At 52.5% G+C, this 23,673-nt stretch overlaps 2 protein-coding genes and 1 long non-coding RNA gene across 9 annotated transcripts; 1 reads left to right on the forward strand and 2 right to left on the reverse strand.

Annotated features, from left to right (window-relative positions):
- Positions 1 to 4,053: 4,053 nt before the first annotated feature.
- Mgat4b (alpha-1,3-mannosyl-glycoprotein 4-beta-N-acetylglucosaminyltransferase B) lies at positions 4,054 to 13,891 on the forward strand. 3 transcript variants are annotated; one of them, XM_087571640.1, is made up of 15 exons: positions 4,054 to 4,449; positions 9,447 to 9,632; positions 9,729 to 9,869; positions 9,959 to 10,092; positions 10,493 to 10,539; positions 10,801 to 10,914; positions 11,110 to 11,185; positions 11,359 to 11,473; positions 11,731 to 11,861; positions 12,056 to 12,163; positions 12,253 to 12,446; positions 12,773 to 12,935; positions 13,015 to 13,102; positions 13,184 to 13,296; positions 13,381 to 13,883. In XM_087571640.1, exons 1-15 carry the CDS (start codon positions 4,353 to 4,355, stop codon positions 13,402 to 13,404), a joined length of 1,731 nt encoding a protein of 576 aa, XP_087427766.1. In that variant the 5' UTR covers positions 4,054 to 4,352; the 3' UTR covers positions 13,405 to 13,883.
- Positions 13,892 to 15,145: 1,254 nt separating this feature from the next.
- On the reverse strand, positions 15,146 to 17,219 carry Ltc4s (leukotriene C4 synthase). 5 transcript variants are annotated; one of them, NM_053639.3, is given in 5 exon segments: positions 15,146 to 15,386; positions 15,687 to 15,768; positions 15,854 to 15,924; positions 16,001 to 16,100; positions 17,090 to 17,219. In NM_053639.3, coding segments are annotated over 5 exon segments (453 nt in total). In that variant the 5' UTR covers positions 17,148 to 17,219; the 3' UTR covers positions 15,146 to 15,244.
- Positions 17,220 to 17,972: 753 nt separating this feature from the next.
- Positions 17,973 to 23,131, reverse strand: LOC148002847 (uncharacterized). The gene is made up of 4 exons (XR_015631567.1): positions 22,813 to 23,131; positions 20,303 to 20,380; positions 19,926 to 20,044; positions 17,973 to 18,174 (listed from the first exon to the last, which is right to left on the reverse strand). It is a non-coding gene; the product is annotated as an uncharacterized LOC148002847 (long non-coding RNA).
- Positions 23,132 to 23,673: the final 542 nt, after the last annotated feature.

A 23,673-nucleotide genomic window follows, 5' to 3' on the forward strand; every position in this document is an offset into this window, starting at 1 on the left:
CTCTGTAAACCAGGCTGACCATGAACTCCAAGATCTGCCTGCCTTATATAAAATAAATAAATCTTTAAAAAAAAAGGGGGGGGGGCTGGAGAGATGGCTCAGTGGTTAAGAGCACCGACTGCTCGCTCTTCCAGAGGTTCTGAGTTCAGTTCCCAGTAACCACATGGTGGCTCACAACCATCTGTAATGGGATCTGATGCCCTCTTCTGGTGTGTCTGAAGACAATGACAGGGTATTCACATATATAAAATAAATACATCTTTAAGATCTGCCTGCCTCTGCATCCGGAATGCTGGGATTAGGGGCGCGTGCTGCCACTGCCCTGCTCTTTCAGGCTCGTTCACTTATTTGTGGGCAACTTCGTGTGTGTTTTGTATGTAGAGACTCTCATGTAGCTGAGACTGGCCCTGAACTGCCTTTGTAGTCGAGGATGAACCTGAACTGTCTTTTATTTTTTTTATCCTAAAAAAAAAAAGAATTTGGGTGTTTTGCTTGAGTGAATGTTTGTGTGCAGTGCTCTCGGAGGCCAGAATCAGCAGCCGATTCCTTGTGAGCCTCCAGTGGGTGTTGGGAGTCAAACCCTTTTCCTCTTGCTCTCAACAGTTGAGCTATTTACTCTTTCCAGGACTCTTAATCAATTCTCCTGCTTTCTGCTGTCAACCCCATCATACATCACAGACCCATGTCTTAGAAGGCAATGCCTGGGGGGCTGGAGAGATGGCTCAGTGGTTAAGAGCCCCCGACTGCTCTTCCAGAGGTCCTGAGTTCAATTCCCAGCAACCACATGGTGGCTCACAACCATCTGTAAAGAGATCTGATGCCCTCTTCTGGTGTGTCTGAAGACAGCTACAGTGTACTCATATATAATAAATGAATAAATCTTTAAAAAAAAAAGGCGATGCCTTCTGAACAACTGAAATGCAAATTTAGAAAAACATTTCCTAAAACCTGCAAATACCCGTGATTCTCCTTAATTTGTAATATCTAGAAGCAGGACTAATATCATAAATATGATGTCACCAACATGAGTGTAACTATCCTTTTGAAGTGCCCTGCCACGAGTCTAGTTAAGGTAGATGAAATTCCTGACATCTGTTGTGACAGTCACACAGACTGGGAAATCTACAGGACGCTGTTCCCATTCTTAACTGAAGAACACACCAAGTTTCACTCAAAGGCTGGTGAATCCATGTGTGGCTTTTCTATTTTTCTTAGCTCTATTCTTGACTCCCCCAGGGCTGGACCCCTAGACTACTTCCAAAGGCTGTCCTAGAACATGGCCTGAGGGCTGTGATCATAACAGCTGGATGTCTCCAGTCTTTTAATCCCAACGCTGAGCTGCACAGTGACTTACAGGCCAGCCAGGGTTTCACAGTGAGTCACTGACTCCGAAAAAGGAAGGGGTGTGTGTGTGTGTGTGTGTGTGTGTGTGTGTGTGTGTGAGAGAGAGAGAGAGAGAGAGAGAGAGAGAGAGAGAGAGAGAAAGAGAGAGAGAGGCTGTTTTCACTATGTGAAAAGCTAGGAGAACAAAGGAGGAAAAGCCCAGAGCTGGGCTTTTGAAAGGAAAGCAGGTTTTTCTGGGCCCCTGTGGCTCCGTTCTCCCTGAGTAGGACCTGAAGCTGAACCTCAGGTAAAGGTGTGTTGCCAGCTACAAGGCAGCGTGCAGAGCCAGGAAATGTCCGGAGGGACTTTAGGTGGCAAGCAGGCCCCAGATTAATTAATTACTACAAAGGCAAAGATGGTGGAAAATAGGACACGTGCCAGACAATGCTGCCATTTTCAGAGGACAAGGCTGTAAGGTAGACAGGCTGCTGTGAGGTCCTACTCCTTAGACATGGGCCCTACCTAACCCCATGTCCTGTTTCTCCAGAGGGCCCTCCTCCAGAGGGACATCAGGGACCTTCTCGCATTCCTGTTCCCCTACTCCAAGGTAGTAATGGGATGGAGGAGATCAAAGGTGATCACCTGCAGCCCATCTCCTTCACACCCACTGGCTTAATAATTATAGCATTTTCCTTAAATCATCCACGTAAAACCTAGATGCGCTTTTGTTGTTTAGTTGATGCCGGTATTGAGTGCATTACCCCTCAGCTCCATCTCCAGCTCTAATATTCTAATATACCTTCATTGCTTGGGTTTTAGATGTGTGTGTGTGTGTGTGTGTGTGTGTGTGTGTGTGTGTGTGTGCAGTAGTTGTTGTGAGCCCCCTGATAAAGCTGCTGGGAACCTAACTGGGGTCCTCTGGAAGAGCAAGAAGTCACATAAGTACGTTTAACTTTAACTACTGAGCTATCCCTCCAGCCTTCTTGTTTGTTTCTAGGATAGTTACACCATATAGTATAGCTCTACTTGACTCAGAATTTCGAATTTTCTATGTATTTCAAGCTAGTCTCAAACTGTTTGGGGGTGGGGGAGACAACATGGGCTCATGCAATGGCCTCCGCTGCCTGGGTGCTGGGATCGGAGGCATGTGACACACTATACTGACCCCACTGTTGTCTTTTAAACAAAATTAAGATTTTATATGACTAAAATGAAGACTTGCTATTCTTTGCCACCCAGAGAAGAGCCCTATGAAAACAGGAAAACGAACCAGGGTACTTCTCTTCAGAAAGCTCCAACAAGATCAGGTGTGGAAATCAGGCTGTACCCTGCTCTAAGTCACTCCAAACTGTACAACATTGGCTTTGGGCTGTGCCTTGCCTTCTGTTGCTCCCCACCCTAATGTTGCCCCCAGGATCTTACTATGCAGCCTTCACTAGCCAAGAATTCTAAATGTAGACCAAGCCTTCCTTGAACTCATAAGGATCCTCCTGCCTCCTGGGTATAGGCCACTGCACTGTGCATACATATATACATATTCATATATATGTGTGTGTGTGTGATCGCCACTGTAGCTTCTGCTTTACTGAGACCATCGCCCACCCCGCCGTGTGTGATCACACCTCCCCTCCCCAACCCCCGCGCACGCACGTCACCATTCCAAGCAAGGTCCTTCGGGACATCCATCATACACATATATGTGGGTGGCACTGTCGTGCCATAGGGACCATACGGAGATCGGAGAACAAATTGCAGGAGTCGCTTCACTCCTCCCACCCTGTGGAACCTGAGCAATGGAACTCAGGCTTGGTAGCCGTCATCCCTCTGGTCTTAGGTAGTAGCTGCATGCTACAAAGTAGCATTTAGTTCCATTTTGAATGGCGATGAGACTGGAGAAGGGAAGTAGACTTAGCGCTTCCAAAATGCATGCCCCTAGGCTGCCTTGGCTCAGCGAGTCCTTTCGTTCTGTGTCCAGTTCCTGATTCCGCAGAGGCCTGGAGGGAAGTCTGTAATAAGTTCTTATATGAAGGTGCCGGAAGAGACGGCAATAAAGTCTGAGGCGCCGCTGTACAAACAGGAGCCAGAGCCCGCGTCACCCTGCGGACCCGTGCCCTTCTAAACTACAGGGTGAGCCTGACACCCGCCCACGGCACGCTTGGCACCGGGAAGCTAGCTGGCTGGGCTCCGGAGGGTGCTCCACACCTACAAACAACTGCTCTGTTACTCCGGAGAGCGGCCCATTGTCATTGTTCCATAGAGTAGGAGCGCCTCCCCCGGTCCGTAGCATACTATCCGAGACACAGCAGAGAATGCCTTGAGAACGAAGTACTAGTGGGCGCAAAAATGGGCAGCGAGCACTTGTGGCCAGCCTTCTAGCTAGAGACAACCTCAGCTCGGCTACAACGGGCCCCTCCCAAGCCAGACCCTCTCCGTGGGGAGGAGGGTTTGAGAGTCTAGATGTGGGGACTTGCTCGTGGGATCTTCCTGAAAGGAGTCTTATGGGGGACAGGCGCCTTCTCCGGCTGTCCCTGCTGCACAATAGCTGACCCTCATTCATCACCACTGTAGCCACGACTTTCCTGGGGGCTGCTATTCCACGCGCGTGCCACGATCCCTAGGCGGGCCCGCCGGGATCCCAGGAGCTGGCCTCCTACCCCGCCCCCTCCCGGTGCTCCCAGCGGCATCGAGTGATGCGGCCCCTTTAAATCCCGGCCGCCCCGCCCTTCGCCCGTCGACTCGGCGGCGGTCCCGGATCCAGCCGGGCCGCGGCTCTTGCCGCCTTGCCCCAACCCTGCTCTGCCCGGGCCCAGCCTCAGATCGAGGCCGCCAGCGCCGTGCACCGCGGAGGAGCAGCCCGCACGCATCCCCCACCTCCACCCCGGTTCCCGCCCTGCCCGTAGCGGTCTCTCCCGGGCCCGCAGTTCCTCCGGGGCCGGGGCCCCCGCCGCCTCCGGGCCCCCGTGCCCGGGCCCCGGTCCCCCGGGCCATGCGGCCTCGGCCCCGCCGGCGCCCGCCGCGCACTGGGGGAGATGAGGCTCCGCAATGGCACCTTCCTGACGCTGCTGCTCTTCTGCTTGTGCGCCTTCCTCTCTCTCTCCTGGTACGCAGCGCTCAGCGGCCAGAAAGGTGAGCCCCCACCCCGCCGCCGCCCGCTCAGGCCCGCACCGGGAGCACCTGAGCCTCTCCCATCCTCGCCCCACTTGTTTGCTTTTGGCATAACGAAATTCCCTGGTCAGGCCTGGCGGAGGGGGGCGAGTGGTTACCAGATCCCCGCCTCCGTGTGGCGCTCAGAACTGGCCTCTGCCTGCGGTTATCCCATGCCAGGGGCGGGCGCTCCCACTGGCAAGTTAAGGACCTATGGAGTTCCCACAGAGGGGCTGAGACACAAGGTCACAGAGGTAGTTGTAGTCAGGTGTACCCAGAGAACCTGGCGCAGGCTCTTGGACAAGCAGGCACAGTATTGTTGAGACAGGTGAGGAGATATAGCCAAGGCATCCATACCCCTGCCCCATCCACTGCTGTGCTCTGCAGCAGCTCTGCTCCCGTGGGTGCTGCTCCCTGGGGGCCTTCAGCCTCCTCCATGGCATCGGGTCCCAGGGTTTCTCTGTAGGGCCTCCTGAACAGCTAGCCCAGAAACCCTGATATGTGATCACTTTGTGGGATTTCCTTGGCCCTCCCTGATGCAGCTTCGAAGCTTGGGTTCCCAGCCTGGCCAGCTGCCTTGGGAGTAAAACGACACAGGCCCTAGCACTGCTAGGAAACCTTCTGAGCTAGGTTTGAACTGAGTGGAAGCTGAGCATTTCAGAGACCATGATCTACCCAGTCTGGACTCAGGAGGCTGGGAGCTGCTTCCTTCCTTCCTGCCTTCTGCTCTTCCTGTCATATCAGGCTGAGGTGGGCTAGCTCTCTCCCTCCCTCAGGCAGGCTTTCTGTTCCCCAGGGTTATGCTAAATGAGTCAGGGGGTCCAGGGAGGAAGCTTGTGGCAAGTCCACTCCTGGCACCAGGCTCCTCCTGCCTGTCCAGCCCAGTCTCCTCTAGGACTTTCCCTGTTTTGGTTGGAGGTCTGGACTGGTCTTGAGAGAATCATAAGCCAAGAACTCTGAGGAGAGATTTGCTAGGGCCTGGCACAGAGAGAGTGTGGGGTGGGATGGCTAGGGGATGGCTCTCTGAAGGTAGGGCGTGGCACCCAGAAGGGTACATTTTGAGCCCTTGAGAGAATAGCCATGAAAGGCTATGATGGCTGTAGTGGAGCAATGTCTGAAGAACTGGAATCAGGTTGTCCCACTGTGGTAGGACCATTAGACTGTGTCTCATCCTCATTTGGTAGTGATTCCCGTGTGCTTACTGTAGCAGTCACTTGTCCCCATCTGATGTTAGGATACCTCCTAAGGGAGCAAGCCAGGAGACTAGCATTCTGAGGGCATGGCGAACAAGAGAATCAGAGCAGTATAGGACTCAGATACAGAGTTCTTCCTCTTGAGGCACAAGTCTGTAGGCATGGAGAGAGTAGTGACAGAGTCCACCTTGTCTGAGGGCTGTACTGTTTCCATGGGTATCCAGCAAGGCCAGCTGTCTAGAAGTCAGGAGTCTGTGGACTGTGTGAACCTTTCTCATTCTTCCATGCAGATAACTCAGTATCAAACTCAGCCAGTCAGCCACCAGATTGAAGCTGGTTTCCAGTTTGTAGCAGATATAGGGCTCAGGAGAGGAGGGTCCAGTACTTAGGGGAAGAGCAAAAGAACCAGAAGGGAGGATGTAGGCAGGGATCCAGAGAGAGTCACCCTAGAGCCTGGGTTAAGAATGGGAAAGATGGGGCTGGGGATTTAGCTCAGTGGTAGAGCGCTTACCTAGGAAGCACAAGGCCCTGGGTTCGGTCCCCAGCTCCGAAAAAGAGAACCAAAAAAAAAAAAAAAAAAAAAAAAAGAATGGGAAAGACTGGGGTTGGGGATTTAGCTCAGTGGTAGAGCGCTTGCCTAGGAAGTGCAAGGCCCTGGGTTCGGTCCCCAGCTCCGAAAAAAAAAAGAACCAAAAAAAAAAAAAAAAAAAAAAAAGAATGGGAAAGACTCAGACTTGGCCAGATGCACCTAGGGTTCAGGACTCAAGTTCAAATCCAACCTTGGCTATATCTGTTGAAGCAGCCAGACTTTCAGGGATCAAACTAGAGCCCCAGCCAAATAGTTGCTGAGCTTGCACCTCAGAGAGAGATCCACACAGCCCTTCTCAGGGTCCAGCCCATCCTCTCACTGGACCCTTGCTCTCCTAGAGTCCTTGGAGACTGCACAACCTGGAGACAGAGTGGACACCTGCCACTCTCCACCTCTACCCCACCCCCTTCCCTCTTGCAGGTCCATGGCAAATCTTTGGCTGGGTTTGCCATCTTCCTGTGGTCCTGAGCCTATTGCCCCTTCCCTAAGGACAATGTGCAAAGTTTATACCCCAGCTTGGCTCCGAAGTCTGTTTTCTCTGCCAAGAGAGAGCCAGGTGGAACATTGTGGTTCGTAGCCCTCAGGGCAATGTTAATTATCCTGCTTGTAGGGCATCACAGGTTCCACACTCGCTAGAGTCTCTTATGGTATGGTCACTGCTGCAGTTCTTACCCGGGGCTAGGTCCATCCTGCTTTCCTGGGATAGGAAGGTATGGATGGAAGCCAAAAGTCCTCTGCTTCAGAGGAAGGCCTATCCTGATGTGCTCCAGATACCCAGAGAGACCAAAGAATCCCCAAGCCCTTACCACTGACCTACCTCACTATCCAGCCCACTAGAGATGTGGGGTACCAGTGTGGTCCAGCTTTAAGAACAACCCATGATTGTGTGGTGGTGGTGGTGCAAGCCTTTAATCCCGGCACACGGGAGGTAGAGGCAGGTGGATCTCTAAGTTTGAGGCCAGCCTGATCTTCAGCATGAGTTCCTGGACAACCAAGTCAGTAGACTTGGGAATAAGATCACTGGGCTGTTACAGCAAGCAGCAGCAGGCAGAACAGGGCCAGGAGAGTATGGTGTACTGCTGCTAAGGGAAAGGGCCTTCCTGGTTCTGAGAAACAACGGCAGAATTGGTGTGTGGGTGGTAGCTAGGCCCAAGAACCCAAGGGGCCCATTACCTGCTAGTAAACAGCACAGGACTGAGAGGGAGGGGGGTCAGGACAAGGATCCAGCTGTGCCCAAGCCTGGATGCTCAAGATGATTCAGGGACCTGCTGCTCACCACAACCTACCCAGGGCAGTTTAACGCCGACTGGGGCTTACTTCCAGAGCAGACTAGGTCTGTTGGAAACATACACTCTTGTTAGGCCAGTGTTACTTCCCCTGTTCCCTTCCATGGCCTCATCTCAGGGCCGCTTGGGATCCTGCCAGTGGCACAGGCTACCCGTTAGCTTCACTATGAGGAGAGAGCAGGGACTTCCCATCCAAGCTGTGGAAGGCACCTGTCTGTCTGTGCCATTGTGAACTACTTCCCTGGCTGGCTCTGGTGGCCTGTGCACCTCAAGCCCTCAACCCCTTCTGCTGTGGGCAAGCTTCGGGGTGGGCTCTCTGTGTTCAAGGAGTCAGGTTTCCAGGGTAACTTGGCCCCTGAGCCCAGCTCTGAGTCTCACAGACCCTGTAACTTGATTCCCTCTTCTTCCCACTTTGGGGCTGTCCCTAAACCTGGGTGTGGCCTGGAACCCTGGAACCTTAGCCTTGAGTAGGGCAGGGCATAGGATTAGGGTGGGTATCGCTGCTCAGGTAAGGGATGCCTCAACTGAATCCACTTGGCTCATCTGTCTCCAAGCTTCTCTTCCTCTGAGCTCCTTGCTTGTGACTTAAGTAACACTTAGACCCCTGTCTTGGTTGCTTACAGGAGTAAAGTGTCCTGAAGTGACTCACCTTGCCTTGAGCTTCACTTTTGGTTTGCAGACACTAGGGACAGCTCAACCCAAGGCCTTTCTGGGGATGTTTTGCCCACCAAGGATTTGGTGTCTGGGGATGGGGTGGGAGTTGGAAAGGCTTCCTAGACTCAGAGACGAGGCCTTGAAGGCTAGGTCAGACGATGTGGAATTCAGACAAAAGAGACAGCTTGTGCAGAAGCTAGACACTTGACAAAGGAGAGGGAGGTGTATGTGATAGCAAATAAAGAAAGCAGAAGCCAGACAGCCGGCCGGCCAAAGGCCTTGAGCGCCCAGGCTGGCAGGAGCTGCTGGCCCCTCGCCACCAAAATACTGTTTGTTCCTCTTGCTCTTGATCCCTGCCAGACCAATGAGGCCAGGTGCTTCTCACCCTGGGGGCTCTTCTCACCCTCACAGCTCCACTCAGGGTCCCAGGGACTTCTGCATCACTCGTATGGGGGCATAGTTACTACCAGCTCTGGAGTCATTTAAGGTTGGGGCACCTGCTAGTTAGGGGCTCCTGGGCCAGTCAGCCTCATCTGTTGATCTGAGCATGCCCAAGGACTGGGCTAGGGGTACGTGTGAGATGGGAAGGACTCTGTGAATGAGCGGTTAGTGACAACCATGGTGGAGGAGCAGCCCCACCCCCACCTTCCTGCTGGAACACATAGTCACAGGTTCTATGCCCAGGTTCAGTCCTTAGGGCCAGAGTCTGGGGAGGCTGACTGTGCCCATGGGGCCTTAAGAATGGGGTTGTCTGTTCTCCACACCTCGAAGGAGGGCAGGAGAGGAGTAGAAGGCTGGAGTTTAGATGCTCCTTGAGGAAGGATTGTGTCCTTGTACCCTGGATGTGACTCTGGATGTCTGACTCCCAGCAAGGGGCACAGGCTGCAAAAGCCAGAGGGGGTTTTGGGAGCCAGTGGGCGGAGAGGATTCAGCCAGGCTGTTTCAGCCTGTGCTTAGCACTGGGAGGAGATCATACCCCCTTCCCAACTTGTCCAAGGTATCCTTATTCCTACCCTATCTGAATTAAAGGGCGAGATAACTGGGTGCAGGGAGTGCTAATTCTCTTGCTGGGGACTTTTCAACCCCAGGCTGAGGATCAGTGTAACTTCACATGAACCTATATATGCCTCAAGGTAGTTGGGGTGTGGCAGGCATACCCTTACATGTTTGCTGTTGCACAGACAGGTGTTCAGTGATGACAGGGAGGGCTGTTTCCTGGTATTAGCCTGTGTGTACCACCTCCCTATTCTCCAACAGGTGACGTGGTGGACATTTACCAGCGCGAGTTCCTGGCACTGAGAGACCGTTTGCACGCGGCTGAGCAAGAGAGCCTGAAGCGCTCCAAGGAGCTAAACCTGGTGCTGGAAGAAATCAAGAGGGCAGTGTCCGAGAGGCAGGCGCTGCGGGACGGAGAAGGCAATCGCACTTGGGGCCGCCTAACAGGTGAGCTTCAGCGGGATAGGGTGGATGGAGGTCTGCAGAGCGGGGCTGTTTTCAGACCCAGCAAAAATCTGACCTGTGCCTCTCTCATCCACCCAGAGGATCCGCGACTGAAGCCGTGGAACGTCTCGCACAGGCACGTACTTCATCTGCCCACCGTCTTCCACCATCTGCCGCACCTGCTGGCTAAGGAAAGCAGTCTGCAGCCCGCAGTGCGAGTGGGCCAGGGCCGCACCGGAGGTATGGGCGTGGCCCGGGAGGGGCGAGTGGCGGGCAGAGAGGCTGTCCCCCGGAGCCCTGTCCAGTGTCACCCCTCCGCGCCCCTGCAGTGTCCGTGGTGATGGGCATTCCGAGCGTGCGGCGCGAGGTGCACTCGTACTTGACTGACACATTGCACTCGCTCATCTCGGAGCTGAGCCCGCAGGAGAAGGAAGACTCGGTCATCGTGGTGCTGATCGCCGAGGCGAGTGGCCCAGGACCTGGGGATAAAAGAATAAGAAACAAACAGAACGATATAGGGGGAGCGGGAGAGGGAGTCGCGGGGTGGGGAGATTACAACCAGAATTGTAGTCATAAGTTTCATGCACAAATGGATCAAGACAAAGTTAAAAAGAAAGATGCATCTTTGCGCCCTCTTGTGGAGAAACTGGTTCCCTTCAACACCTGCCTGTATCTCAGTAGGCTGCTTTCTGAGGTAACCGTGACCACAGCTAGGCCCAGCACCCACCCCCAACCCCCTGGGCACTTAGGACAGGGAGCCTCACACCTGTATGTGGGGACATCTGAAGCCCGCACTCCTGCCCAACCCCTTTCCAGACCATTTGGGATGCTAACTAAGCTAAATGTACTCGGTCTTCCCACAGACTGATACACAGTACACGTCGGCAGTGACAGAGAACATCAAAGCCTTGTGAGTACAGGCAACTGGGGAAGGTGGCTGGACGGAGGATGGTCTGCTTTGTGTGTGGGAGAATGGTCGGCCTTGTGTGGGGAGGGGCTTCCCATCTCTGTTAAAAGAGGGAAAGTATGTGAGAGCCTTGCCCTTTCTGGAGCCCCGGTGCCTAAGTAGGCTAGTGGAAGAGGGACATCTGCTTAGAGGCAGGTCTGGAGAGCTCCCACCTTCCTTTACCCTTGGAGGCTGCACACCCACTGGGTCTTCCCCCACACCTAGGTTCCCCACAGAGATCCATTCTGGGCTCCTGGAAGTCATCTCCCCTTCCCCTCACTTCTATCCTGACTTCTCCCGCCTTCGAGAGTCCTTTGGGGATCCCAAGGAGAGAGTCAGGTACTTATACTCTGTGCCCTCAAGAGGCTGTTGGTGCTTGGCCACCATCCTTGTCTCCTCGGAGGATCCTTCGTGATGGGCGGGGTGGGGAGTGGGCAGAGTGGGTCCTCCCTGCCTCAGTGGGCTCTCTGTAGTAGGCCACTGGAAGTGGAATTGTCTCTCCTCTGAGGCTCCTACTCCTTCCTGGTCTAACAGGTGGAGGACCAAACAGAACCTCGATTACTGCTTCCTCATGATGTATGCACAGTCCAAAGGCATCTACTACGTGCAGGTCAGCCTGTGGCTTTTCTCCTGCCCACCCTGAACCCTGTCTGACCTGAGTAGTGAGCCTTGACCTGCTGGTCACCCTTGCCTCCTCTGCACACGGTCACACTGGGGCGAGGGATCTGCTAATGTCCTTTGCCCGCCTCGAGTCCCAGCTCCCTTCTGTCCCTCTCTGTGCAGCTGGAGGATGACATTGTAGCCAAGCCCAACTACTTGAGCACTATGAAGAACTTTGCCCTCCAGCAGCCCTCTGAGGACTGGATGATCCTGGAGTTCTCGCAGCTGGGCTTCATTGGTAAGCTACTCCTCTGCCGACCCCACCCGTGCCCTGTCTCCCATCTCTCAGCCCCGGTACCTTGCTACTGAGCCTTGCTGGAAGTGCCCTCTGTGTGAGGACGTGCCAGGGTCCCCAGCCCTGCCCTGTCCTCTTGGGTCCACACATGCCCAAAGGTTTGCCATGAGGTATTATTCCACATGGTCCCCACAGGGGTGAAGAAAAATAGGGCCAGCAGTACCCCCCACTCAGAGCCTTTCCCCGACTTCTACCATCAGGGAAGATGTTCAAGTCACTGGATCTGAGCCTGATTGTGGAATTCATCCTTATGTTCTACCGAGACAAGCCCATCGACTGGCTCCTGGACCACATCCTGTGGGTGAAAGTCTGCAACCCTGAGAAGGATGCGGTGAGCAGGGCATATTTAGAATCAGTCCAGGGAAGGAGGGTCCTTGGCTGCCAGCTCACACTGTGTTCCTGGCTATGGCTCTATAGCAAGGAGAGGACACTGCTGGCTGAGGAAATCCCTTGGTTATCCTAACGAAAGTCCCACATCCTTGACTGTGGGCTGAGCTGAACCCTAAGGCGCCAATCTGTTCACAGAAACATTGTGATCGGCAGAAGGCCAACCTTCGGATCCGCTTCAAGCCGTCCCTCTTCCAGCACGTGGGCACTCACTCATCCCTGGCGGGCAAAATCCAGAAACTGAAGGTGGGGCGTGGCCCACAGTGTGGACGGAACACGGTGGAGGCAGGACTGGAGGGTGGCACTCATGCCTGCTGTACCTCCCTGCCCCCCAGGATAAAGACTTTGGAAAGCATGCTCTACGGAAGGAGCACGTGAACCCACCGGCGGAGGTGAGCACAAGCCTGAAGACGTACCAGCATTTCACCCTGGAGAAGGCCTACTTGCGAGAGGATTTCTTCTGGGCCTTCACACCTGCTGCCGGAGACTTCATCCGGTTCCGCTTCTTCCAGCCACTGCGCCTCGAGCGGTCAGTGCTCCCCGGGAAAGAGGCCAGGGTGAACACCAATTAGAGGCCTCGGCCTATATTTCTGGGTCTTTAGGTAACTCCTTCTATAATCCCCCGAGGTAACTATTTGCCCCATCTAACCCCACCATGCCTCAGTTTCCTTATTGAAACTATCCATAATAGTACTTCCTACCTTGTAAGGACTAAGGCAGGTAAATCTAGTTCTTAGTGACTCCTGTCGCCAGTCTCAGGGTAAGGTTCTGGCTTCCTTGCACAGCCCAGGGAACTGTCCAAGATGGTGCCCTAACCTCTCCCAGCACCTGGACACCCATCTAATATATTTCTAGCCCAGGCATGGCCTTCTCTCTGCTGGGCCTGGACAGGGGTTCCTGGGCAGTACTTCGGCTCACTGGCCCGCTTGGCGTCTGTAGGTTCTTTTTCCGAAGCGGGAACATTGAGCACCCAGAAGATAAGCTCTTCAACACTTCTGTGGAGGTGCTGCCCTTCGATGTGAGTATGGCGGGTGTGGGTGGGAGCTGACAGCGCCCCCTTCTGGCCAGACACTCAAGCCCTGCTGCTTTGCCCTTAGAACCCCCAGTCAGAGAAGGAGGCCCTTCAGGAGGGCCGCTCAGCCACTCTCCGGTACCCTCGGAGCCCTGATGGCTACCTCCAGATTGGTGAGTAGGGCAGGGCCTGTGTGGGCTGGGCTTTTGGGTGTTGTTGTTGGGTGTTTACATCTAGGCACTGCGCTCCCACAGGCTCCTTCTACAAGGGTGTAGCTGAAGGAGAAGTGGATCCTGCCTTTGGCCCCCTGGAAGCACTGCGTCTCTCCATTCAGACTGACTCCCCGGTGTGGGTCATTTTGAGTGAGGTGAGATAGACTGGGATGGGACTAACTAGCTAGGACCATAAGAAGTCCCAAGTCTCCTGCTCATTCTGAGCCTGACTCTTCCAGATCTTTCTGAAAAAGGCCGACTAAGTAGAAGGCTTCCAAGGGTCCTCTGTGGCCGGCTCTGGAGCCCACGGTTCTGAGGGTGTCGCTGCTACTGCTGCTGCTGCCCCAGAGGACCAGGCATATCCACCCCACCTGGAGGGTTCTGCCTGGCAGGCGGCTCGGGCTGGCCTGGGGTTCACCGCTGGCCCGGAGGCCCCAGAAGCTGGTGCTGCTCCTGCCCGCCGGGCCGCGGGAGAGGCAGGCGGCCCCCACACTGTGCCTGAGGGCCGGCCTGCTGCCGCCCAAAAAGAACTGAACCGAACCGTTTGCCCCGGCCAGTGGTCATGAGCCAGGCCATTAGAAGAGCTTTTTCTTGGGTGCCCGCTGTGTGCGGCGCGGAACACTGGAATGCATACACTACTTTATGTGCTGTGTTTTTTATTCTTGGATACATTTGATTTTTTCACGTAAGTTCGCATATACTTCTATAAGAGCGTGACTTGTAATAAAGGGTTAATGAAGTATCTCTCTCATAGGTGACTTTTCCCGGTTCTGGCATTTGTACGGTGCCTGCCTGTATTTGGCCTATCATCTTGGGCTCCCAAAACTTGCTGGTGGTGGGGAGCGGGAGGGGGAAGGCTGGCTCACCCGTGCTGGAAGACTACTGTCCAATATTGACTGGTTACTTGATCAAAGGTGACTTTGATCTCTGTCATACCAAGGACTAAGTCCCAGACCCTCCTTTACCATGTCAAATTTCTGTTGGCATACCTCAGCGGTAACCTCATCTTTACTTAGCAGGAAAGTCGTGACCACTGAGTCAGTAACTGGGGGTTTCATGCACCTATCCTGTAGGAATCCCTGTCCAATGTGTTCTCAGAGCATCCTGGTCTGGCAACATTACCCAGCCCAACTACTGCACAGACCTGAGCGCCTCGGGATGGGGAGTGTTTGCCAATCCCCTCCCCCCACACACACACTTAGTCCTTAGTCTCGTGCTCCCTGCTTCTCTCCTTGTCTCATATAATAGGATCTTGGTGTGGACAGGGGATTGAGACAGTCAGGGAGTGCTGGAACTCACTGTAACCCAAGCTGGCCATGAATTTATGCCTCCACTTCCTAAGTACTAAGATTACAACTATACCACAACTCCTAGCTTATACTGTGGTCATTTCTAAAATAAACGGCCCATCTCCACCCACACATTGTTAGGCCTGTTTGAGAAGCATTTTTGCTGGCCAGGTAGGTTAAAAGTCATTTAGAGGTGTATTGTCAGTAGGCATACCCAAGTCTTTTCAAGCATCCTGAGGTCCACTTGAGAACCTATCACTGACTACATTTTTGGTCATGCTCACTGCTGTGTGGGCCTTTGTAGGGGTGTCCTGAACACCTACACTAATCTCTATTTGGAGATCTAGCGCTGATCCAAAACAGGGACCCAGATCTCACTCGGGGAAAGACTGGTTCTAGTTGTGACGTCGGGTGGGTGTAGGGGACAAGAAGGCATACAAGGAAGAATCCAATGACTGAGGCTCAGCCTGAGAGGAAGATGAACCCCAAGTACAGAAAGGTGGGTGAAGGGAGGCTATCTCTGGAAATAAATGTCAAGGCAGAAGTAGCTGCTCAGGCAAGATGTTGTCTAGAAGACAGTACTATGAGAAGGATGAAACCAAGCTTGCCTATGCTACCTCCCAAAGCCCGGCTGCATCTGTCCGGGGTTGGGGCCCTCCAGGCTTCGCAGCCTGCGGTATGCGACCCTCCTCAGACCAAGAAAATGCAGACGGGATCTTCGTGGAAACTTTAATTAGAAATTGGGATTCGGAGGTGGGCGCCCCAGCGTTTAGTTCGAAGATCTCCAGTTCTGCTGACTTGGAGGTCCTTCGCCTCAGGCCATCGGCAGGAGCACCTGGAGCCATCTGAAGAGCGCAGCCCGTAGTGTGCCAGGGAGGAAGTGGACTAGCAAGCCCAGTGCAGCCATTGCCACTAGCAGCCAGAGCGCGCGCGCGCTCGCGTACAGGGGATCCAGCCTGCGGGCGGCGCTCAGCGGGAGCAGAGCCAAGGCCCCGCCCCCCAAAGCTCCGCCTCCTTTGTGCTAGGACTGCCCCCCTAGGTTTAGGCCCTACCCCTCCAGACTAGGCCCGCCCCTCAGGCTCAGGCCCCTCCCACGCCGGGTTAGACCGGCTCTCTTGGGCTACGACCGCCCACCCGCCGACCCCAGATCTCTTTCCATGGGTCCCCTGCGGCCGATCGCCGCCTCCTACCCTTAGAGTCGCGTCCAGGAGCGACCCACCCCTGCAGTGTTTTCCCGGAAGTCCGGCCCGAGTTACCTGTGCTGTGCGGAGCGCGCGTATCCCTGGAAGTAGCGGAGCCGCGCGAACAGGTAGAACAGCCCGCACAGGGCTGCGGCGCCTGCAAGAGGCGAGGCGGTGCGGTGAGCACGCGTTCCCGCCATTCGGTGACCACCCCCCGAGTATGCCCCCACGATATCCCGCACCTTCGTGGAAGAAGATGCCGGCGACCCAGAGCGTGGCGAGGAACAGCGGAAAGTACTCGCTGCAATTTACCCTGCGTGGGGTGGGCTGGGTGAGCGCGCGGCCCGCATGGGCTGACACCCGAACCCGCCCGTACCCGCTGCGCTCACTGGGCTCGGAAGACGCGCTCGAACTCGGGAGGGCCAGAGGTGAGCGGCGGCGACACGTGGAAAGTTCTTCGCGCAGAGATCACCTGTAGGGAGAAGTAGGCTGCGGCCGTGGGGGTGTGGGAGTCAGGTGTGGTGCCCCACAGACCTGGGGCGGGGTCGGTACCCCAGTTCCCTTCTCCTTGCCCTCGCTGAGCGACTCCCTTCTAACGCCCTTCTCCCACCTGCCCCAAAGTGGTGTTCAATGGAGAGAGGCCCAGTAGGCCTGAGGGTTGATTGACTAGGGTGATGCACACCTGAAACACCTGTCGGTGGGAGGAACCTTAGAAGACTCTAACTCCTGAACGATTTGACTTGCAAAGCCCAGGCAAATCCCAGCTCCTATTCTGCAGGTCGGACTCCAGTCTTTTTAGCCCCTGAATAGGCAGTGACCCAGGACAAAATTGGTTGTATTCCTTAAGGAACAAGGAAGCACACATCCTGTGGCTAAGGGACTCTGGTCTTCCTTCTACATACTCAGCCAGAAGGGACCCTGCCTCAGGACAGAGTCCCTCAAGTTTGGGTCCCATTATCACCACACAATGGCATGAATTCTTGTCTTAGTTTCTCTGTTTAGATATCATGGACCCAGCCCTAAATCTGGCAGATACTGTGCTCCGGACACCTGTAGTTAGGACTCTCCCAACCTGAGCCCGTAGCTATTCCACTAGTCCTTGTATTCCTAAGCAGAAACTGGCTCCCACCACAAGGCAGGCGCCTTAGTGGTCCCTCAGCAATATGGCCATCCTTTACCTGGTCCTCCTCGGTTGACCCATGCACAGTTTCCTCTGCTCCCCTGTACACACTCCTTGGGGGCTTCATCCTCACTCTAGGGAAGTATGGGCTCCTTGGATGGGGCTTAGGGACTCCAGCACCCAAGACTCCAGTAGTTCTTGAAGAGCTTGGTACCAGGAGCCTAGGCTAGAAGCTCCTGTCCTTCACCTGAGCCTAGGCCTGCCAGCACCCCAATTCCCTACCCCAAGGGGCTGAAGGACGGAGAGCAGGCTGCGTAGGTCTAAGATCCACCCATCCCCCAGACAGGAGCCAGCCCACCTTGCAGCAGAACTCCCAGGAGGGTGACGGTCGCCAGGAGAGCTGTTTCTTCCTTCATGTTGCCTGCCACAGGCAGAGTTCGCCTAAGTTCTTATCACCCAGTGTGCTGCTCCAATGCTGGCCCAGAGAGGGAGGGCCTCAGCACTCCCCACCCCTTTGCAGTAGAGATAGGGAGGGAGGGATGGGGACATGACTGTTTCCACAGAGGCAGGGAGCCTGGCCAGACTGGGGAGGTAGAAACCAGGGCTGTGGGCAGCTTGGCCACTTCCCTCCAGTTGTTCTTGGCCCTTCTGTGCTTAGTCCTGTGATGGCAGAGCTCAAGCTGCTCACCCAGGCCCCCTCTGGCTACTCACCCAGGACCTCTCTAGCCTTGTGTTTCCAGCTACCATGTCACCTAGGCCCTGCCCCCTTGGTAGTTTCCCACTGGCCTTACAGACCTCTCCTTCATCCAGGGTTTGCCCTAGGCTCTGGGCTCCTGGACTCCTTGCCCTGACTTCCCCTACCCCAGTGATTACTTAACCTGGATCTGTACCTACCCCCCATCCAGGGCTACTCTGTAATGTCTAGTGCTGACAAACCCTTCCCAACTCCCTCTGGCTTTATAATGTGGTTGTCCAGGTGTCCTCAGTCACAATGGACCTACCCACATTCTTGTTCCTTATAGGCATCCTGAGGCCTACCACCCTCAGAGCCCCACAGGCTCATGAGTAATACCTTTTATCTCTGGGCTATGGGGACATATTTGCTAGTGTGTTTGCCCAGCATCCCACTTGGCTCCAGACACTGATACTTCTCTTCCTTAGCCTAGTCCTTCTCACCCCAGACTAAGCTGCCAAACTTGTGGTGTAGACATGTGTGCCAAGGCTGACAGAAGAAAGAGAGACCCAGTTCTGGAAACTTCATTAGCCGTCTGGGAAAGGAAGCTTAAGAGTACGGAAGCTGGGAACTTGTGGTGTTGAGCCCCAGGGGCCACCTTGTCTGGTATGTGCTCCTGGATTGTTCTTCCTTATGAAATGGCCACTTCTCATTTCCGATGAAGTTAGTGTGAGGTAAATTTGGCCAGTAGTGGCAAAATCCAGATTGATCTAGAAGAAATGGACAGAACCACAGGTAAAGGGAGTAAATCAGCACAGGACAGGAGAGGGCACGTACTGGGGAACTAACTGCCTAATTTCCAAGCCCTAGCCCATAGTTGTCCCTGCAGCCAGCTTGGCCATATCATGGGAGTCTTAAGACATCAGAGTCATCCTCAGGAGCTGTTCTGCTGCCACACAGCCAGCCTTCATCCTTGTTGCCCTCACGCCCGAGGGCCAGCCCGCTGCCTTGGTCCCTATGGGCTCCCCCAGAACTCCTTCCGTCTTTTTTGCTCAACACTGCCCTCAGAAGATAAGACCTCCCAGATGGGGCTCTGCAGGATTCTCAAGGACAGAGTTGGGTCAATACCGGTCCTTGCTTTTTACCAAAGTGTAATAGCTGGTGCTCCGTGAGAGAGGAATGGATCAAGACACAGGGCAAGATGAGCTGTCTCTTTATGTTCCGCCTTACTTTTCTATGCCCTCCCTCCCGAAGCTGCCCTGTCTGCAGCCTCCTGATCTGTCTCCCCTCCAGTACCATCTGGAAATTCCTGAAGTTTAGAACCCAGGCATTGACATGGTGCTGGCAGGCTATGCTCCTGTATGCCCATCTGTCTGCGTGCCTGTCAACAAGCAAACATATCTATGTGTCTCTGCTTGTGAGTGTGGGTGCCCAGGGGTGCAGGCTACAAGCAAGCCTACGTCTTGTGTTACTTCAGGCTCTGCTCTGCCGACCTCACATTTCCTCCAAGGCCCTCATGTCCTCCCAACCAAGTTCATTCTCTCCGGCCTGGCAACAGGAAACAGAGGCTTGACATCAGCAACTTCTCAGGAAGTCTCTGAGCAGATGTTCAGGGCAGAGACAAGGGGCTTGGTCTCTCTCTGACCTCTCCCTGCATCCTTTGGTTCTCTGCCTTGTACTCAGTTTGCCTAGCTTCTGAGGGCTCTACTGGGCCTGCCCACCCTCTGACCAAAGAGCCTGTCCTGCAGGCACCAGCATCTTCTTCCCTGAGCTCTGCATGGTGTACCCTTCCTGACTCAGTCCTTAAATGGCCCTGAGGAGTCTTCAGGATTGATGAGGTCATGAGTAACCTCTGACAGGTGGAAAGGCCAGCGGACCATGAGGGTAGAAAGAAATCATTGTTACTGTACTGGAAATCAGCCACAGTGCACAGTCAGGCCCTTGTGCATGGTGCCCATGTTCCCTGCACTTAGGAGGCTGAGGCAGGAAGATGGAGAGTCTTAGGCCAGCCTGGGCAACATCAGAGTCCTGCTTCTCTTTGGGAAGAATTCTCACATGGCCAGGTAGTGGTGACACAGGCCTTTAATCCCAGCACTCAGAAGGTGGAGGCAGTCAGAGCTCTGAGATCAATGCCAGCCTGGCTTACAGAACAAGTTCCAGGACAGCCAGGGCTACACAGAGAAACCCTGTCTCAAAAACAGACAAACAAACCCCCCAAAAAACCAAATAAAACATTTCCCACATGCCAATCCCCAGCTTCTTCCAGCATTAAAGGATTATCTTGTGTAACCAGAATGTGGGCCTGCAAACCCGCACGTTAGCATGGGTAGATCACCAGCCGGCCATTTTACAGGTCTCATTCATCCTCTGATTGTCCCCTCAAATAATACCAAGTGCTCAGAAAGGATGCTGAATTGTGTGGGACACACAAAACCACATACCGTTTGTTCTGTAAATATGAAGTGGCCAGAAAAGGCAACTTATACTATAGAGGGTGGGGAAAAATGCATTCTGTGATTACCTGGGGCTGAGAGCATGGGGCAACTCCATATTCAGTGAGTGTGAGATGCCGGAGATTGAATTTGGGGCTTTACACATCCTTAGCAGGCGTTTTACTGCTGAGCTATGTCCCCAGGCCATCTTTAAAAAAAAAAAAGATTTTATTTATGTTTTTATGAGTACACTGTAGCTGTCTTCAGACACACCAGAAGAGAGCATTGGGTCCCATCACAGATGGTTGTGAGCCACCATGTGGTTGCTGGGAATTGAACTCAGGACCTCTGGAAGAGCAGCCAGTGCTCTTAACCTCGGAGCCATCTCTTCAGCCACCCCCCTCCCCGGCCACTTTTTATCTTACATTTTTACAGGATCTCACTGTTTCCCAGACCATAAACTCACTCCATCTCAGACAAGACCTGGAACTGCTTTTTCACCTCAGCTGTGATTATTGTCTTGCACCAAAAAGCCTGTGACCACCTAAAAAGATCAAGGGAGGCATAGTAGTTACACTCCTTCAATCCCAGCACTTGTTGAGTAGAGGCAGGCAGAGTTCTGTGAGTTCGAGGTCACCCTGGTCCGCACAGTGAATTCCCGGCCAGCTAAAAAAGTCTTCATTACTTCCTAAAACATTTTGAAGTATTTACTCATTTGTGTATGAGTGTGTACATGTGTGGGTGGCTGGGATATGCAGGCTCAAAAGAGGGCTTCTGGGGGTTGTGGATTTAGCTCAGTAGTAGAGCGCTTGCCTAGCAACCACAAGGCCCTGGGTTCGGTCCCCAGCTCCGAAAAAAAAAAAAAAAAAAAAAAAAAAAGAGGGCTTCTGGTCTCCTTGATCAGTCTCTGTTTCCCTTTGAGGCAGGGTCTCTCCCTGAACCTAGGACTCACTTTTTCTCAGGCTAAAACTTAGCAAGCTCTGACTTGAAGCTGGGATTACAGCATGCACTGAACTCCTACCTTGTAATATGAGTGTTGGGATCCAAACTCTGGGCCTCGTGATTACACAGCAGTCACTCGTTACTCTGAGCCGTCTGTCTCCAGTTCCCAGAACGTTTTTAAAGTGGTTTGTGAACACTTCCTGGCCTTTGGCTAAGGTCAAGTGTAAGAGTGACTTATGGTATTGTTTACACATATAGGTAAACACTAAAAATAATTTAATTGTATGTTTATAAAGTTGTTTTTTTATTTTTTTTAAGATTTATTTTATGTATATGAGTACACTGTAGCTATCTTCAAACACTCCAGAAGAGGGCATGAGATTCCATTACAGATGGTTGTGAGCCACCATGTGGTTGCTGGGAATTGAATCAGGACCTCTGGAGGAGCAGTCAGTGCTCCTAACCACTGAGCCATCTCTCTAGCCCTATAAAGTTGTTTTTAAAAGCCGTACAAGCCATTTGTGGTGGGTCAGACTCGTAATCCCAGTATTCAGGCAACCAAGAGAAAATTTTGGAGTTTGAGATCACTTTGGTCTGCATTGTGAGTTCTAGGGCATTCTGCATTCCAGATTAAGACTTCTCAAGAAATTAAACAAACTGGTTAATCAATTGATCGATCGATTGATTGATTAGTTAACATACTACGGGGCTGGGGATTTAGCTCAGTGGTAGAGCGCTTACCTAGGAAGCGCAAAGCCTTGGGTTCGGTCCCCAGCTCCGAAAAAAAGAAAAAAAAAAAGTTAACATACTACAAGGATTCTTTTCTCCCAGGTCTTCTTCTCTAAATACCACCTTTAAGAAAATTATGCAGTTATCAGCCAGACACATACCTTTAATTCCAGCACTCAGGAGGCAGAGGTAGGTGGAGTTTGAGGCCAGCTTGGTCTACAGAATTTCAGGGAAACCAGGGCTACACAAAGAAACCGTGTCTTGAAAAACCAAACCAAACAAAACAAAAAAAAAACCCAGTAAATTAACATGGATGGATGTTAGCCTGTTCACTAATCTGTACATTGCTAGTTTTCATTACTAGAGGCAAACTATATAGAACAGAGGTTTTGTTAGGGACACAAAGTCCAAATAGCAGGCTGCTGTCCAGGGACTGTGTGTCTAGACCACCGTGCGTGGGGGCATGTGTCTGTATATTCAAAGTTCATGGAGGAACATGGACTATATTCAGAATTCCATAGTCATCCCAGAATGTCGCTTTCAGGTCCATTGTATTTAGCTGAAATGTATGTTTACTTTCCTCCTAAGTAAAACACAATTCCATTCCTCAGTCTGGCTGTTTGCTTGTTTTAGTTCAGTTTGTAGGGTTACTTTGTAGCCCCGGCTGGCCCGGAACTTGTGTAAACCAGCTTGTCCTTGAAGGCATAGAGATCTGTTTGCCAATTAAGTGCTGGGATTACAGATGTGCATCACCATACCTGCCCTTTGTTTTTCATGATTTTAACACTGTATAGTGTCTTTGCAATCAATAATGTATATTGGGTGAAGGGGGATAAGGCAAGGTCTCATATATTAATGTAGCCTAGGCTGACCCCATACTAAGGATGACTTAAACTTCTGACCCTCCTGCTTCCACCATCCAAACATTGGGATTACAGGCATTTGTTACAGTGCCTGGCTATATACATTGGTTTGGTTTATTTTATTTATTTATTTATTATTTATTTAATAATGTTAAACCAACTTTCCTTTCTTGTTGTAGTTGCTATTTGGTCATGGTGTATAATTATTTTGTATACCTCCAGACTTCATTTATTAGTCTTTGTTGAAGATTACCAACACTTTAATTTCAATCTTTAAAGTGTATTTTATGCCATCATCATTAAAATAAAGTCACTATTGAATTGGGCATGGAGTGTACACCTAAAGTCCTGGCACTTGGGACAAAGGCAGGAGGACCACAAATCCAAAGTCTGTAACTTAGTGAAACCCTGTTTCAAAACACAAAGAAAGAAGCCAACTTGCCATGCTTGCCTGGTGTGCACAGTGGGAGGAAGAAAGGGCTCTCACTTTGTGGACCACCGTGGCTTCACACCCTCTTGAAGGAACTCAGTCATGGCTGAATCTTGTTGTATCCCAGCTGAGAATTGATACCTAATAAAAGGTGATTTACTGGTGCCAAACAAACCAAACTCCACAGTTTTGTAATCTGTGATGATGTCACATGTCTAGACATAGTGTTCACAGTTGACAAGCTCTGAAGGAAGGCTTTCACCCTGGGACTCTGAGTTTCCGGTTCATGTGGCCCTGGACACAAACTTCCCCTTTCTGACCCTTAGCTGCTTCTTCAGAATCTATTTTTGGTAGTGTGTGCTGTTGTTATGGCAACCCTTTGTCTTCGTTATTCTCTCTGGTCTCTCTGTAGGGACCCACCCCTGGCTTTACTTGTGTGTGTGTGTGTGTGTGTGTGTGTGTGTGTGTATTTCTTCCTCTCCCTCTTCCCCCCCTCTCTCTTTTTCTGTGCCCCCTCCTTCCCAGCACCCTTTCTCTTCTGGATAGGGTCTTCCAGGCTGAAATTCACTTTGTAATCAAGGATGACTTTGAACTCTTGGTCTTTTGGCCGCTACCTTCTAAGTGTTGGCATTACAGGGGTTCCCATTGTGCCTGGTTTTTATTTGATGCTGGAGATTGAACCCTGGGTTTCATGCAATTATGCTTCCGAATGAGCGACATCTCTAGCCCATGCCATCATTTCACCATGAGTCATAACTTGAGCTGAGCATTCTCTGCCAGGTATGGGCTAGGGTCTCCCTGATCCAGGCAGAATCCCACTTTGGTTCCTTGACTTTCAGACTAAGAGGTATCAGAGGAAGACAGTCAAATAGG

Source organism: Rattus norvegicus, chromosome 10 (genome assembly GCF_021556685.1).
Source record: "Rattus norvegicus strain SHRSP/BbbUtx chromosome 10, alternate assembly SHRSP_T2T, whole genome shotgun sequence".
In the NCBI taxonomy this organism is placed as follows: domain Eukaryota; kingdom Metazoa; phylum Chordata; class Mammalia; order Rodentia; family Muridae; genus Rattus; species Rattus norvegicus.

What these genes read in the sequence shown, in the direction of transcription:
- Mgat4b (XM_087571640.1), top strand. Translation starts at nt 4,353, where the DNA reads ATGAGGCTCCGCAATGGCACCTTCCTGACGCTGCTGCTCTTCTGCTTG. An exon ending in ACAGAGAACATCAAAGCCTT is followed by an intron (nt 10,540 to 10,800) that starts GTGAGTACAGGC and finishes CCCCACACCTAG; the next exon opens with GTTCCCCACAGAGATCCATT. An exon ending in GCAAAATCCAGAAACTGAAG is followed by an intron (nt 12,164 to 12,252) that starts GTGGGGCGTGGC and finishes CCTGCCCCCCAG; the next exon opens with GATAAAGACTTTGGAAAGCA.
- Ltc4s (XM_087569300.1), bottom strand. Translation starts at nt 17,147, where the DNA reads ATGAAGGAAGAAACAGCTCTCCTGGCGACCGTCACCCTCCTGGGAGTT. An exon ending in CCTGGGAGTTCTGCTGCAAG is followed by an intron (nt 16,084 to 17,089) that starts GTGGGCTGGCTC and finishes TTCTCCCTACAG; the next exon opens with GTGATCTCTGCGCGAAGAAC. An exon ending in GAGCGCGTCTTCCGAGCCCA is followed by an intron (nt 15,925 to 16,000) that starts GTGAGCGCAGCG and finishes CACCCCACGCAG; the next exon opens with GGTAAATTGCAGCGAGTACT.